Genomic DNA, 17,067 nt, shown 5'->3' with positions numbered 1-17,067 from the left:
TAGTGACCATGAGCGACTATTTCTAAAAATATTTTTTTTGAAAAGTTCAGAAAATTTGCTATAAAATTGTCTAAGAGACATTGAAGATTGGACCTCGGGTTGCTGAGATACAGCCGCTTTAAGAAAAAGAAACACGAAAATTGAAGTTTTCTAAGTCTCACCAAAACAACTCACCATTTTCTAATGTCGATATCTCAGCAACTAATGGTCCGATTAATACATGAAACATTCGTGAAATTTTCTGATCTCTTCGAAAAAACTAACTAAATCCACCTATGTGGTTGGAGCCTTCCTCACTCATTACCAACATTGGCTGATTTGATGGGGTTGTACACAAATTTCATCAATTTTTAAGAACCGGAATAAAAAAGTACATAAATATCACTTAAGTGACCATATCTCGAGACAGGGTTGCCAGATCTTTAATGTTTTGAACTCGTTGGAAAGGTCTTTTGTTAACCTATCCAACGATGGGTCGGATGGTGGATCCGAATATAGTTTACATACATTTAAGTGAGATCCGGCTACAAAAAAGTACATCAATATCACTTAAGTGACCATATCTTGAGACAGGGTTGCCAGATCTTTAATGTTTTGAACTCGTTGGAAAGGTCTTTTGATAACCTATCCAACGATGGGTCAGATGGTGGATCCGGACATAGTTTACATACATTTAAGTGAGATCCGGCTACAAAAAAAGTACATAAATATCACTTAAGTGACCATATCTCGAGACAGGGTTGCCAGATCTGCAATGTTTTGAACTCGTTGGAAAGGTCTTTTGATCTGTTTAAAACTATCGATCGATCTATGGGACCCTAAACCAAGTCGAATGCAACAGGTTCGAGTCAAATCGGTTCAGCCAGTGCCGAGAAACATGAGCTAGTTTGTTGGTCACATACATACATACACACACACACATACACACAAACACATACACACACATACACACACACATACACACAGACATTTGTTCAGTTTTCGATTCTGAGTCGATATGTATACATGAAGGTGGGTCTACGACGTTTTTATACAAAGTTCATTTTTAGAGCAGGATTATAGCCTTACCTCAGTGAGGAAGGCAAAAATGAATGAATGAATGAAAATTTTTAAATCAAGACTAACATTTTAAAAGGGCCAAACATTGCATATTACGCCCATTTAAAATGTTAGTCTTGATTTAAAAAAATTCAAAAAAAATTTTTCGAAAAGATCACAAAATTTCAATAATTTTTTATGTTTTAACATTGAAAATCGGACCATTAGTTGCTGAGATATCGACATTAGAAAATGGTGGGTTGTTTTGGTGAGACTTAGAAAACTTCAATTTTCGTGTTTCTTTTTCTTAAAGCGGCTGTATCTCAGCAACCCGAGGTCCAATCTTCAATGTCTCTTAGACAATTTTATAGCAAATTTTCTGAACTTTTCAAAAAAAATATTTTTAGAAATGGTCGCTCATGGTCACTATTTTTAAAAATCAAAAAACTGCAAATATTTTGCTAAAATCAAACTTTCGGTGGCTATATCTTGAAAACGGAGCCCCTTATCAAAAAAATGTAATGTAGTTTTTGATTGCAAATTCAATTTTGCATTAAAAAATTATTTCAGATTTGTTTTTGCATAAAATTTCGATTTTTTCCAAAAATCACTATTTTTTCAAAAATGCATAACTCGGCGGCAGATTTTTTGACCATTTTTCTCTATAGCTCAAAAGTTGCGGATTTTTGTCCCCTAAAACATATTAAAAAAATCTTGAAAGTCAAAAAATACATATTTTGGGAAATTGAGTTTTAGTGAAAAAAAAGTTGATTAAAAAATCTGCAAATTTTTTTTCGTGTACCTATTTTTTCTCAAAAGTCCTCAACAACACCTACCACTTTGCCGAAGACACCAAATTGATCAGAAAATTCACTTAAAAGTTATAGCTGTTTTAATATTTACATACAATTTATGTATGGACAGCAGCCAAAATTGTATGGAGACTTGTATGGGTGAACCAATGACACAAAATAGCTTATTTGGTCATAGGAAAGGCCCCCACAAAGTTTGAGCCAAATCAAAAAATACAAATAAAATCCATTTCCGGTTTTGGTAGAGAATTGGTCTAAATCACTCAAAAAAACTTTTTTCATGTGGTCAGAATGTTTTTTTTTTTTTCAGAATGTTTCCAAACTTTGTTCATGTGGTAAGAATGTTTCCAAAATGTTTATGTTTTTGAAATAAGAATAACAATATTTTGTAGGAAACCCTTGTTTTGTGTAATAATACAAATATTTAAAAAAAAATTATTTTTTGCGATGTCTCGGTAATTTTTTTTTTTTTTTTAAAGCTCAATATAAATTTTACTGTGCAACTGTGTTTTTGATCATTTGTATATGCTTATGCAAAATCGAAAATTCGAAAGTTCGAAAATTCGACCTTTTGTGATGGAACCTTTTGTGATGGAACAAATATGGTTCCTTTGGAACCAGATATCATAAATTATACTTTCTTTCAAGATAATCCGCAAGCTTGGCCTCATGCCTAATTTTCCAAAATTAATTTAAGAATATGTTTACTACCTTTTGTGGTCGTACAAAGTGTCATTGAACTCTGACTATCTTTTTTGTGATAAAATCAGAAACTTTAACTAAATTTTAGGATCAAATTCTAAACATTAAAATTACTCGTAAAAAAAAACAATACCTTTCCATATGTTTTTCGACGCATGATTATTAATTTTAAAATTTTAGAATTTTATAAATAACAATTAAATACATTTGTTTTAGTGTTTTTTGTTTTTTTTTTTTTGCTTTTTAACAAAAAAAATGAGTTTTTGGTTCTTGTGTTGAACACTACCTTTTCAATAATTAACATTTACAATTGTGTATGAAGCGAATCAACGTCAAACCAGCAAGATCCACACCAAAAGTGCTCCGATTTTACTCAGATTTGGCCTAAGAGTTCCTTGGTCAAAATTATCAGACATATATTTTTGGTGTGACGGTAACTGTGGTCCTTACCCTAAACAATTTACGTAGAAACCACATTTTTCAAAAAAAAATATCTTCGAAACGGCTGAATCAATTTACGCTAGCCGCGTTACAAAATAAAGGTGATTGGTTGGGCATTGAAATTAATATATAATTTAATTTTAAAGTTTTAAATTGCATTATCTCACTCCCCTTAAAAAAAAAGTTCATTCGAGTAGTGCAAGCCGATTGTTAATATTGGATTGAATACATTTCTGGAACCTATTTTTTATTTGAAAAATATGGTTCTTGCGTAAATTGTCTAGAAATCAACTTTTTTACCACCCCAATCGCCGAACAAAAAAATCGTTATAATAATTTTGGCAAAAACACTTTTGATTTTGATCCTGCTGGTTTAACATGGAATCGCTGTATGTATTTATTACTTAAATATATGATATATTTTATGCTTCTTAGAAAGACCAAAATATCCTACAATTATAAAATAGATTTAGTTAAACCCCAACTTCTCAACCTTAACTTCCTATGGGCACCTGAGTTGCTGAGGCCGTTTCTCTCACAACTGCCGCATTTGTAATGGAAACTTAAAAGCATTTTTATTTCTGCAGTTTGCTGAGCATATAATCGCAAACCCTTATAAATGCACGCTCGTATGAAGGTACATCAAGCTAAGTGGTAAATTATTCTGCGCTTTTAATCCCCACTTTGGGTTAAGAATTGTTGTGAAAGGAACCGCCGGATTCTTTTAAGTCGTGTTTTGCTGGAGTTTCGGAAATTAAGGAGAAAACTAGTCTCAATTATGACATATTTATTAGCCGTTAAAATACAAAAGAATCTTAGTTCAGTTCCTTCTACAATTCAACGTAACCAGAAACCTGCAAACCAAACATTATTTTCCATTTGGAAATTGCTCCAACAAAAAGCACAGTTCACTATATTTGCACAGTGCAATGCTGCACCCAGTGCAACAGAGATAATCAAATCCTGGTGTAACCAGATTGCAATATTTTCCCATTTTTTCAGCTCCCATCGCAACCACGCAAATCTCAGTAGAACGGTGTCCTTTTTATGCTTGTTTCTCTTTTTTTTTCGTCCCAGAACATTTCCATCCTGGTCGTGCTGCTCTACTCCTGGCGGATCAGTGTCAACGTGAAAAAGTACAGTGACCTGGAGGACGTCTACTATGGTATGGCAATTTCCGGCTTTTTTTATTCGATGTTTTTTTTCCAACAGTCCTGGAAGGATTATTGGAAGCTTCAAATTGGAAAAAAGTAAATCCAATTTTCAGGCTTGGACAGTAGAAATAGAGTTCGTTTTTGTATGAAATCATGAAAAATCCAATTTTATTATGATACAATCTTTCAACTGCCTTTTCAATCTCTTTTTGTTCATTTCCTGACATCTGGACGTGTTTGAAGGAGTGCAAATTGCGTACTTTGCAATCATTGGGACGCAGTGCTCGATGATTCTGCTCAGCGTGGTGCTGATATTCGGCATCTACAAGGTAAGATCTTTATCTGCTTCGAAAAAGCTACTTACAATGTTGTGTCTAAAACTTATGGGCAATAACTCGTGCGGAACCGAAAAAGTTTTGACAGTTTTATCAACAATTCTCGCCATTTTGCTTGACCTCTCAAATATTTATATCCAGTCCCTTCTACGAACAGCTTTATCGCTGATTCAAAATACGCTGGCGAAGCGATTCAATTAAAAAGGATTTGTTTTGTTTTGCTTTGCGTTCCGGTTTTTTTGTCCCACAGGAAAATATTGGCCTCGTGGTGCCGTGGATAATCGGATTCATCACCTTCATGGCGCTGGAAGCCGTGGCGATGGTGTACTCAAACGTGCTGCGGGACCACGTGAATCGGGTAAGTTGCGATTGTTTTAGAAACGTCAACTTGGAAAATTTAATTCAAGACAGTCAAAATTTGGTTAACCGAAAACTACAAAGCGACGACAAACACATTTTTCTAATAGATTTGGTGAATTTTTCCCATTAATCTCTTGCTGAACTAATCGAAAAACGGAAAAAATAAATAAATGAACACAAAAATACTAAAACACTAAAATACTAAAATACTAAAATACTAAAATACTAAAATACTAAAATACTAAAATACTAAAATACTAAAATACTAAAATACTAAAATACTAAAATACTAAAATACTAAAATACTAAAATACTAAAATACTAAAATACTAAAATACTAAAATACTAAAATACTAAAATACTAAAATACTAAAATACTAAAATACTAAAATACTAAAATACTAAAATACTAAAATACTAAAATACTAAAATACTAAAATACTAAAATACTAAAATACTAAAATACTAAAATACTAAAATACTAAAATACTAAAATACTAAAATACTAAAATACTAAAATACTAAAATACTAAAATACTAAAATACTAAAATACTAAAATACTAAAATACTAAAATACTAAAATACTAAAATACTAAAATACTAAAATACTAAAACACTAAAATACTAAAATACTAAAATACTAAAATACTAAAATACTAAAATACTAAAATACTAAAATACTAAAATACTAAAATACTAAAATACTAAAATACTAAAATACTAAAATACTAAAATACTAAAATACTAAAATACTAAAATACTAAAATACTAAAATACTAAAATACTGGTGGACTAAAATACTAAAATACTAAAATACTAAAATACTAAAATACTAAAATACTAAAATACTAAAATACTAAAATACTAAAATACTAAAATACTAAAATACTAAAATACTAAAATACTAAAATGCTAAAATATTAAAATACTAAAATACTAAAATACTAAAATACTAAAATATTAAAATAGATTTCTTTAATTTTCTTCAACAGCAATTCGATTCCCTGTGCAAAGCAGAAGTGGCCTTTTTCATTTCTCGAGCGTTCATCAACGTAAGGATTCCATCATCAAATTTGTTACAACATACTCTAACCGTTTCCACTTTCACTCCACAGGCCCTGGCCATGTGGGCCGTGACGCGCTTCTACAACCTGCTGCGGGCCGGCGTCACCTGGAAGGGGCCGGAGGTGATCGAGCTATGACACAACTCGAACGACACGGAGAAAACGCTGGCGTCTCTCCGTGACGAAACGCACCTGATCGTGCGGATCCGCGGCCCGGACGGGGACGACGACTACGTGAGCCGGCGGAGCAACCACGCCGGGAGTGGCACCGGCAGTGAGGACGACGATGGGGAGGAGGACGACGACACCGACGACAATATGATTGACACTTCCGGTGGGCGGCGAGGGAAGCGACGGGGTCAACGGGGCAACAGCCGGAGTTCGCGCTTCCAGGACGAGGACGATTCCGGCGAAGACGGCGAGGAGCGGAGTGCCGGAAGTGGCAGCGACGAGGACGATTCGCTGCTCGTGGCGTACGACAGCAACTCGGTCGCGTCCGTCTGACACTATCGAAAGATGGCCCGGGCCATGGCCGAGTTCCAGCGGCAGGCGGACAGTGCCGTGTTGTTGTTCTTGATTATATTTTGTATTGAGGTTTATGCGCAGATTTTTATATTTTTCTAGACAGGCCCTCGAAAAGGAAGGGTGCCAGGTTTAGTTGTTACGTATTGCGGTCAGGAGTGTACGGCAGGTATGGATGGACCCCTTGTGTATGGTAGAATCCTTGTAAATACAGAATTCCGGGCAAGCAATTCTCTGATGTTTTGTCGATCTAATATCAAATGTATTTTTTTATTTGATTGAAACTTTGTATAACAATCTTTATTACAAAAAAGTCAGTTTATGACATTAAAATGGAAAGCATTTTTACCTTAATTATTAAAATAAAGATATACCAGCTGTTCAAATTATTTTTTGCGGCATTCCGCCAGAGTGGGCCTGTGATTTTACAGATTTTGACTTGATTTTGAATTGGGTACTAAAGCCCTATGTCAATTTTTATGTACAACGGTAAAAAACACGATTAAAAACCATTTCTGATCACTTTTTTTCATTTTAATGCAAAAAAAATATTGACAAGACAACATTTTTTCGATGGATCAACTATGGTCCCCTTGGAACGAGCTGTCAAGTAGGAACTTTTCTGTCAAGAAGGACCGCGAACTTAATTTTTCCAAATTGATTTAAAAATCCATTTTCTTTGTGGTCGTACAAAGGGTCATTGTACTCAGAAAAATAAGCTTTATCGCTGTAAACAATAATATCAGCAACCTAAGCTTCATTTTAGGACCCAATTAAACTATGTTCGTTGCCGTACTGGTCATGTCTGAAACATAACCACCAGCATCCTATCATTTTCTTAAAGTAAGCAAGGCAACCTTTTTCTTAATCAATGCAAGGTTTTAAGGTGTATTTTAAAATTCAAATAAATTGCAAATCGTTGCAAATATTTTTTTAGAACTCATCACATTTATGCAACTCGACTAAAAAAACTTTCATTAAATTACATGAACTGGTATTGAAATAAAAAAAAATGTACTGTTGTGATAAAAACAGAATGGATTACTTACACTTTTTTTATAAAAAAAAATCCAAAAACATAAAAAAAGCTGTGAAAATCAGACTTTCAAGAGAATTGCTCGAATAAGTAACACGTGTTAAATCTGAAAAAGAGATCGCTAGAGTGAATTAATGAGTGCCGTAGAATCTGAAACCTTATTTACCAAGAAAAAGAAACATGAAAAAGGACAACCCAACCAAACAGGCTCCGTATTTACAGCCACTAGTTACCGAGCGAACGCAAGTTCCGACAACAACAAAGAGTAAAAACAAGAGCAAACGCAAAAGTTATAGAGAATGTTGTAAGCTAGTATTATATAGATATATATATTATACATAAACTAAAAGTAGTAGGGAAAAAACAAACGGGAAAGCTAAAGGTGGAATAAATAATGAATGTGCTATTGTACCAAAAATAAAACCACAAAAAAGGAGCGTGCCCACATTACTTATGCCGAAAATTCCGTGTTCACCACCATCGTCAACGCCACCGTGGTGCGGTAGGCCCCTCCAGTCTGGAATTAAAATATCATCGTAAATTCATCAAACACAGCTCCCCTGCCGAGTTGGGGCCGGAAAGGGCATTAATCAGGCGGCAGTGTGGAAGCAGTACGACGAACATCTTAATTACTTGGAAGCAGCAGGAAACTGGATATTTGCCCCCCACACAGTTGATTCAGCGTTTCTTTGCCTGCGGTTGGTATCAATCAATTAATAAATCGATGGATGGACATTTATTCGTTTTGGGAGCTTGTTTCATAATTAATTTGATCTCAGAGAAATATGATCAATAGGCTTTATCTACTAGATTGAACAGAGAAACTGTTTAACTTCTTTTGTTTTGTATTTTATAAAATAATCTATTTTAATCTCTAATGTCTGCGATTCGTATTTCCTTGGATTTAAGATTGATTATTTTTGGAATGCTTCCTTATTTTTGACATTCTAGCAATATTTCGTATGTACAGTCCAGACTCGATTTACCAAACCCTCGATAATCCGAAGTTTCGATTATCTCAGGTTCGATTATCCGAAAGCCTTCAAAGGACCATCGGTTAATCAAATCACGCAATGAATAAAATTTGCTTTTTTTCTTACCTTTGTGATTAAATTCGACTTCAGTAAACTAAAATTAATAAAATTATAGTGAGTCCAAACTCAATTATCAGAAGTCCTTGGATGTTCTTGCATGTTCTTGCTCGGTATTTAAAACACGAACGCTAACTACACATAAGCAACTTGTTTACGAGAAATCCCAGCCGAAGCCAAAGGTCAAATCTACTATGTTATCATGTATAGTAAACTGAAATGAAACATCATGTCTGCAAATGTCATTTTGCTTTTCGAGTTCTACAAGCATGTTTCATTGAAGTCAGAATAAACTTCAAAATGAACTACAGTCCAGACTCGATTATCCGAAGCCTCGATTATCCGAGGTTTCGATTATCCGAAGTTGAATTATCCGAAGGTTTGTATGGGACTTCGGATAATCGAATCACGAACAAAACATTTTTTTTCGTATATTTTCATTTTCTTGTTTTTAACATAAAATTTGAAATCTACGACTCCATTTTAATCAAATTTGAGTTGTTGATTGCCTTTTTAAAAATAAAATGCATTTTTTCAATATTGCATCACCGCCATTTCAGCCGCCATCTTGGATCTTGCAGCAATTGTTCAACAAAAAAACTAAAAAGTGATGCTACTACTTGTTACTTGGGTAATATGACCACAAAATTGTTCTAAAGTGATTAGGTAACTTAAAATCAAAGATGGCGGCCAAAATGGCAATCAGACAATGCATTTCAAAATGCTATGAAAAATCAGTTTGCTATGATGATCCTATGATTCTATGAACGATTATCCAAAGTAAAATTAATGTGATGACTTCAGACGGTCGAGTCTTGACTGTATAAGCTTTTAATTTGCAAATTTACCCATTTCAGCATAGTTATGACGGTCTTCAGACTTCGACCATGAAACAAAGTTTCCTTATAGTTTGACTTATGACAATCATTAATATTGATCTCCAAATGAGGTATCAAAACATGTACAGGTACTTAAAAATCTGAGCGAAAATGTTTAAATTTTAGTTCAGATTTTATCTAATGTTTTCGGCATGGTCAAAATCGAGGGTTGAATGACAAAAAAAAACTAAATATCAAATTTCAAGCCATACTATCAATTAATTTACGATAAAAAATCCATAAATTGTACGTTTTTTTTTACTATCCTTGGTCCCAAAATTTAAAATTTATTAAAAGCCCAAAAGTGCCTTATTTGATAAAACATGCACAAATAAACGTAATACAATGTACTCTTCAAAGATTACAATCGATTGTACAAGTTGTTCAATAAATAACAATTATAAGCAATATTTGTTTTGTCCCCTGTACTTTTTTGGTTTTTTCAAGTTTTGGATACTGATGATTCGATGTGGAATCGCTACTTGACTTCTCCACTTAAACCAAACAAATTTTGGTAAAAAAGCCTAATTATATTTAAATTGCTTCATTTGAAACTTTTAAAAACAACAAGATCAATTGAAAGAAGAAATAAGAAGAAAATTTGCAAATTTTAGAAAACTTTCACAATAAGTGGCAAATTTGATTTTCTGATAAACTTAGAATAAATATGTAGTTTAATATCTTTAAATATCAAAATATATATTTATTGCTAAAAGGGTTGGAAAATGAGAGAGATTTTGATACACAAAATTTTGCATTGAAAAGTATTTCATGCCATAAATCTCACAGTACAAACCATTTCAACAAATTTCAACAGAACGACACCGGCAGCCACAGCCAAACTCCCAGTTCCGCGGCTGGCGAGCTGACCCTAACCACAACAAGCTTGCAAAACCCACAAAACCCGCTTTTATAATTCGTTCAACACTGTTGACACGGTTTGTTGTGCTGTTTTATATGCAGTGCTGTCATCGCGTTTAAAGGGTCTATACTAAAATCAACTTTGTTTGGGCTAGGAAAGAGTCACTCTTTTTTTGGATTCATAGGGAATAAAGGGGTGTACATGCAATATTTTGAAAATATTTAATGTTGCGAAAAACTCAGTTGAAATTTCGTTTGTTATAATGAATGTTTAAAAATATATATTTGAAAAAATCAGTGTGATCTAACCTCAATCACCCTAATTTCCTCACGGTCCAAATGTGATGTAAGTTTGCAAATTGTGGCACAACAAAGTCACACGTGGTATTCCGGAGCCCGCGCATCGGCCACAACAAACAATGTCTGACAAAACACAATATTTAGAACCCGCAGTACCTTCACCCAGATTGGCCTTTTGTACGGACAGACTGCAGCACGTGACCCCCGGTTGGGGAACTTGAGAGTCGTAATCGGACAATAACTTTGAGCGAAAAAAGTGCAACTTGGTTGCAGTTGGGTGATACCAAAGAATGTGACAATTTGAACTATTAAATCAATTTTATTTGAATATTTTTACATCTACAGAAATAATGAATGAAGTCACACTTGCTAAACAATTTTCCTTAGTTTCATCTCACCTCAAATCCTTTTTTTCAATGAAAAAAAATCTAATTGTTTTTTTTTATATTTCCCCCTTTATTTCCGAAGATTTTGCTCTCATATCGTCGCTGTCTTGCTATCTTGTCGCACGTCAATTTATGGCCAAATTGAATTAAGAACGTAATTTTGTGCAGCTAACAATGCCTCACCCTTTGAACTTCACAGATCCCCAAAATTCGATAGCAATCCTTAGATATTCAATAAAAACCGTAAAAAACCATGCATTGTGAAAGAAGTTTCAATATTGTTAGCATCCATTGAACTCTCAAACTTTTCAGCACTTGTAACGAAAAGTAATACTTTTCGATACGGTAAACCTCGTTAGATACATGTACGACATGAGCTGATTTTTTTTTTGCAGCTTGTTGCATAAAAAACTATTCTATAAACTTTGAATACTTTTCAGATACTACGTAATGCACCAATTAAAGCAAAACAATGGACTGTTCTTAATGATAACACACACGATTAAATGATGTGGTTACAGAAATAACTGCAATCACCCATAATGGACCATGTGGTCAATCAATGCCGTAATTGCTGAGTTTATTTTCAATTCAATCAAGTTTTAATCATTTAATTAAATTAACTGCTGAGCGCACCACATTTGCCACAACCGCAAAACTCGATAAAATATTTCACGTTGATGCCAAAACCACTTGAAATAACTGCTGCTTGTTGATGTTTACAGTATTGATGCAAACAATAAACATATTTTCCGCCACTCTTGCCATGTAATTGTGGCCGTTGGCGTTCCACTGTAAACTGGACGTTTTGTTTTTTGCCTCTTTATTGACAGCCGTTTTAAGTGCCACCCACGCCACCCATCAACTGTTGTGTTTAAAAATATCATCACTTTGCAGAGTGGCAGTTTTCCCCTCCCATCAAGGGCCGATCGCTAATGAAATTATCTCCTTTTGCAGCTTTTTCACCATATTTTCCGGACGTTAAATTTTTTTTATTCATGGAGGTCGGAGAATGACCTTTTTTGCAATGCAGATTTTTCAATTATCGGTTGAGAGAAAAAAAAATAATAAAAAGCTATTTCTGTTTATAGATTGGCTTTCCGGCTTCGTTCTGTACATGTTTACCTCTCAATATCACTCTTTAAAATTGACTTTACGTGACCTGTTGCTGCTGTGAATTCAACGTGAGTCCGTGCTTCCGGAGCAGCAGCATTTCATTATGGTTTCAGCAGGGCAGACCAGTGTGGCCCGGTGAGCTGGAAAATATTTCTTCATTACCGTTCTATCAAATGAAATGGATCGTGTGCTCGTTTCATGAATATTTAAGTTCCATTTCATTTCTTTTTGCGGAGGTTTTTTTTCTTGGCAACGGATTGACCACAGCATCCCGGAGTGAGGGGCCTGGACACTGAAGGATTGCCACCACAACCAGACGCTGAGGACGGTCAAGGCAGTTGCAAATGGTAAACCAAGACGCTGGAAACCGACACTGAAGAAGCTTGTTGTGACTGCTGAAGTGGTGAATGAAAACTTCAGCTTGATTTAATTAATTTGAATCACTGGCTTCCAACGACCATCGATATGAATTATCTTCTCAGTAGGAATAAAACAGGGAAAAGTTTTACTTTATTATTACGACCTGCCGGTAAACAGTTTGAAAGTTGAGAAATTCTCAGACACCTCATACGGTTTCATCAAATTTCGCCAAATTTTGAGAAATTTTTAAGAAATAGTTTTAAAATATTTTCGTGTAGAAAGTGTTTAGATATCATTTGTATACAAGTTTGTATAGTTTTTGTTATTAAAGAAATTAAGAGAGGCTTATCGTTTGCCAAAAATCAAATTTTCAACTAATTTAAGAACCTTAAAAAGTATTGAGGAAATCTTAAATTCAAAAAAATGGTTGGGAAGTTTGACTTCTTTTATGTGACATTGCCAATGTTCTTAAAAATGTCATTTTGTCAGGATCACCTTTGGCTGTGGTTTTCACCAAAAAAAATATATGTTTTAGGTTGCTGCAAATTATTCTCGAAGGTTTTCTTGAGCCCCCTTCAAAATCAGCTCAAAAAATGGGGAAATATAAAAATTCTGATGTAAATTTTAGTGCAAAAAATTAATTGCTGAAATTAATTAATAATGTTTTCCTCTGCGTTAAGAATCATTTTTAGCGTGTTCGGGTTTGTTAAAAAGTCTTTTGAATTGTAGTAAATTTGCGATGCAATTTTTGTTTTTCTTAGTCAAATGTAAAAATTTTCAAAACTAATGATTGCAAATCAACACTGCGGTTTTATAATGAGTGGTTCTCTACGATTTCGGAAGTCGACTTTTCTTTGTATCTTTTTATTTGGATGAAACGTTGTCCTTGCATTCCGGATGTCAAAAGAAGCAATTTCACATCATTAGTTTTTCCATACACGTCTCCATACAATGTTGGGGACTGGTCATACAAAATGGGTATTTAAATGTATGGAGCAGTTCTCTAGGATTTCGGTCATTCGATTTTTTTTTGTATTTTTTAATCCGACTGAAACTTTTTTGGTGCCTTCGGTATGCCCAAAGAAGCCATTTTGCATCATTAGTTTGTCCGTATAATTTTCCATACAAATTTGGCAGCTGTCCATACAAAAATGATATGTGAAAATTCAAAAATCTGTATCTTTTGAAGGAATTTTTTGATCGATTTGGTGTCTTCGGCAAAGTTGTAGGTATGGATACGGACTACACTGGAAAAAAATAATACACGGTAAAAAAAATTTGGTGATTTTTTTATTTAACTTTTTATCACTAAAACTTGATTTGCAAAAAAACAGTATTTTTAATTTTTTTAATTTTTTGATATGTTTTAGAGGACATAAGATGCCAACTTTTCAGCAATTTTCAGGTTGTGCAAAAAATCATTGAGCGAGTTATGATTTTTTGAATCAATACTGATTTTTTCAAAAAATCGAAATTTTGGTCGTAAAGATTTTTCAACTTCATTTTTCGATGTAAAATCAAATTTGCAATCAAAAAGTACTTTAGTGAAATTTTGATAAAGTGCACCGTTTTCAAGTTATAGCCATATTTATGTGACTTTTTGAAAATAGTCGCAGTTTTTCATTTTTTTAAATTAGTGCACATGTTTGCCCATCTCTGAAAAAAAAATATTTTTGAATAGCTGAGAAAATTCTCTATATTTTGCTTTTTCAGACTTTGTTGATACGACCTTTAGTTGCTGAGAAATTGCCATGCAAAGGTTAAAAAACAGGAAAATTGATGTTTTCTAAGTCTCACCCAAACAACCCACCATTTTCTAATGTCGATATCTCAGCAACTAATGGTCCGATTTACAATGTTAAAATATAAAACATTCGTGAAATTTTCCGATCTTTTCGAAAAAAATATTTTCAAAAATTTTGAATCAAGACTAACACATCAAAAGAGCGTAATATTGAATGTTTGGTCTTTTTGAAATGTTAGTCTTGATTTGAAAATTTTGAAAATATTTTTTTCAAAAAGATCGGAAAATTTCACAAATGTTTCATATATTAACATTGTAAATCGGACCATTAGTTGCTGAGATATTGACGATAGAAAATGGTGGGTTGTTTGCGTGAGACTTAGAAAACATCAATTTTCCTGTTTTTAAACCTTTGCATTGCAATATCTCAGCAACTAAAGGTCGTATCAACAAAGTCCGAAGAAGCAAAATATAGAGAATTTTCTCAGCTTTTCAAAACTATTTTTTTCAGAGATGGGCAATCATGTGCACTAATTTAAAAAAATGAAAAACTGCGACTATTTTCAAAAAAGTCACTTAAATATGGCTATAACTTGAAAACGTTGCACCCTATCAAAATTTCACTAAAGTACTTATTGATTGCAAATTTGATTTTACACCGAAAAATGAAGTTGAAAAATTTTTACGACCAAAATTTCGATTTTTTGAAAAAATCAGTATTGATTAAAAAATTCATAACTCGGTCAATGATTTTTTGCACAACCTCGAAATTTCTGAAAAGTTGGCATTTTATGTCCTCTAAAACATATCAAAAAATAAAAAAAATAAAAATAGTTTTTTTTTGTAAATCAAGTTTTAGTGATAAAAAGTTAAATAAAAAAATCACCAATTTTTTTTTAACCTTGTATTATTTTTTCCAGTGTAGTCCATATCCATACCTACAACTTTGCCGAAGACACCAAATCGATAAAAAAATTCCTCCAAGAGATACAGATTTTTTAATTTTCATACATCATTTTTGTATGGACATCTGCCAAATTTGTATGGAAAATTATATGGACAAACTAATGATGCAAAATGGCTTCTTTGGGCATACCGAAGGCACCAAAAAAGTTTCAGCCGGATTCAAAAATACAAAAATTAAAATTGAAGAAAAAAGACCGATTTCGTAGATAATTGCTCATGACATTCTGTATCTTGAAAAGGGATTTTCTGATCGATTTGGTGAATTCGGAAAAGTTCTAGGTTACGTTTTGGACTTTTTGGTAAAAAAGGTACCAGTAAAAAATCCATTTGAGTAATTCTCGCTGAAAGTGGACCACTATTTACACAAGGTGCTCAAAAATCAAAAGCAATGTACTTTTCCAATAGCCCCCACCAAGTTATGAATGAAACCATGTTTGGTTGGTTAAATTTGTCCTCACTTCGGCGCCACGAAGCTAAAACATTTTTTTAAATTGGTAATTGTTTGACTTAGGCGCGTCTACAAAATTGCTAATAACTTTGCAAAACTTCAACGAACCCTTGATGTTTAGGGGTGTTTTGGAAAGGAAATGAGCAGAGCTTTCGAATGCACTTGTCAGAAAAATACCGTTTCATTTATTTAGCCACAAAACACCAATGTATTTTTAAAAGTCATTTTTGAAGGCCGGCGCCCCGCTTTATCGAAAAACTGACAAATCCATTCGAAAGCTGAGACGATTTCACATAAGGGATCAATAAATCTAAGGTGTATGTTCCTCCTATCTTTTTTAATCTAATTTTGATTCTGCGAGCGCAGCGCTCCGTTCGCATTTCGGGCACCCAAAATGGTGCAATTTGCTTGCCCCATTTTAAGGTTTTGTCAAAAAATATAGGTGCTCACTTTTTAAATGATAGTTTATTGTCCAAGGATCAAAATGCACTTTCGATAATTGACCAATATTTATGTTTTTTGGTTATTCCATGCAATTTAATGTCGAAATTTTTTTTTTTTTTGTAAAATTCTCACTTACAATTGGGTGGACTTTTTTTCAGTAGAACTAATGAATGTAGCATGTAGGAAATTTCACCACGAACATTTTGCTCTAAAAGAAAACGTAATTTCGATACTGCAGTGCCAAGATGTTTTAGTTTTAGTGAGAAAAAAAGTGCAAATTTTACAAATTTCTCAGAATTAACAAGCACGGCCTATTATTTACATGCGGCATATGTTTTGGAGGCCAGAGTATGGTTTCTTATAGTTATTTTGGTCGCTGAATTCGGATCTGGAATCAAATAAACAGTTAAATTTGGAATTTCACCAATGACCAATGATAAATGATGCAAATAATTTAAAAAAGTCGTGTTTTTGCCTTCCACACCTTATTTAGGAAAGGCTATAAAACCACTCGAAAAATGAACTTCTTAATTCGACCTCGTAGAACCACCTTCACGTATACCTATCTACTCAGAATCAAATTCTGAACTAATGTCTGTGCGTGTGTATGTCTGTAAGTCCGTGCACCGAAAAATATTCACACGATTATTTCCGGACTGGCTAAACCGATTTGAACTGTTTTGGTCTCATTCGATCCCATCCCATTGGGGTCCCACAAGACTCTAGTTAATATTATGAAGTTTGGAAGCTATTCTAAAAAAATGATTTTAGCTAAACTTCAGAAGATTGGAAAAAGGCTGGTTTTTGTAAGAAAACCCGCCATGCTGTACATTTTTCAAAAGGTATTTAAAAGACCTTCCCAACGAGCCCAAAACGTTGAAGATCTGATAACCCTATCAAAAGTTATGATTACTTAAGTGTTATTTATACATTTTTTGGAGGCCGGATCTCACAAATTTTGATGAAAACGTAATCAAGAGATCTTTCCAAAGAGTCCAAAAGAATGAA

The 17,067-nt window shown here is 33.6% G+C and overlaps 1 protein-coding gene across 1 annotated transcript in view; it reads left to right on the top strand.

The window, feature by feature from the left end:
* LOC120416373 (uncharacterized) overlaps nucleotides 1-6,764 on the top strand; it is a 45,896-nt gene extending 39,132 nt beyond the window's left edge. Inside the window, 5 exon segments of the mRNA XM_039578106.2 lie at nucleotides 4,071-4,158; nucleotides 4,391-4,476; nucleotides 4,733-4,840; nucleotides 5,836-5,895; nucleotides 5,959-6,764. Of these exon segments, the coding sequence (XP_039434040.1) occupies nucleotides 4,071-4,158; nucleotides 4,391-4,476; nucleotides 4,733-4,840; nucleotides 5,836-5,895; nucleotides 5,959-6,411 (795 nt within the window). The 3' untranslated portion in view covers nucleotides 6,412-6,764.
* The last annotated feature ends 10,303 nt before the right edge of the window (nucleotides 6,765-17,067 follow it).

Source organism: Culex pipiens, chromosome 2, assembly GCF_016801865.2.
Source record: "Culex pipiens pallens isolate TS chromosome 2, TS_CPP_V2, whole genome shotgun sequence".
NCBI classification, from domain to species: Eukaryota; Metazoa; Arthropoda; class Insecta; order Diptera; family Culicidae; genus Culex; species Culex pipiens.
Note: the sequence above shows the minus strand (reverse complement) of the source record. Positions and strands in the feature narration are given on the sequence as shown.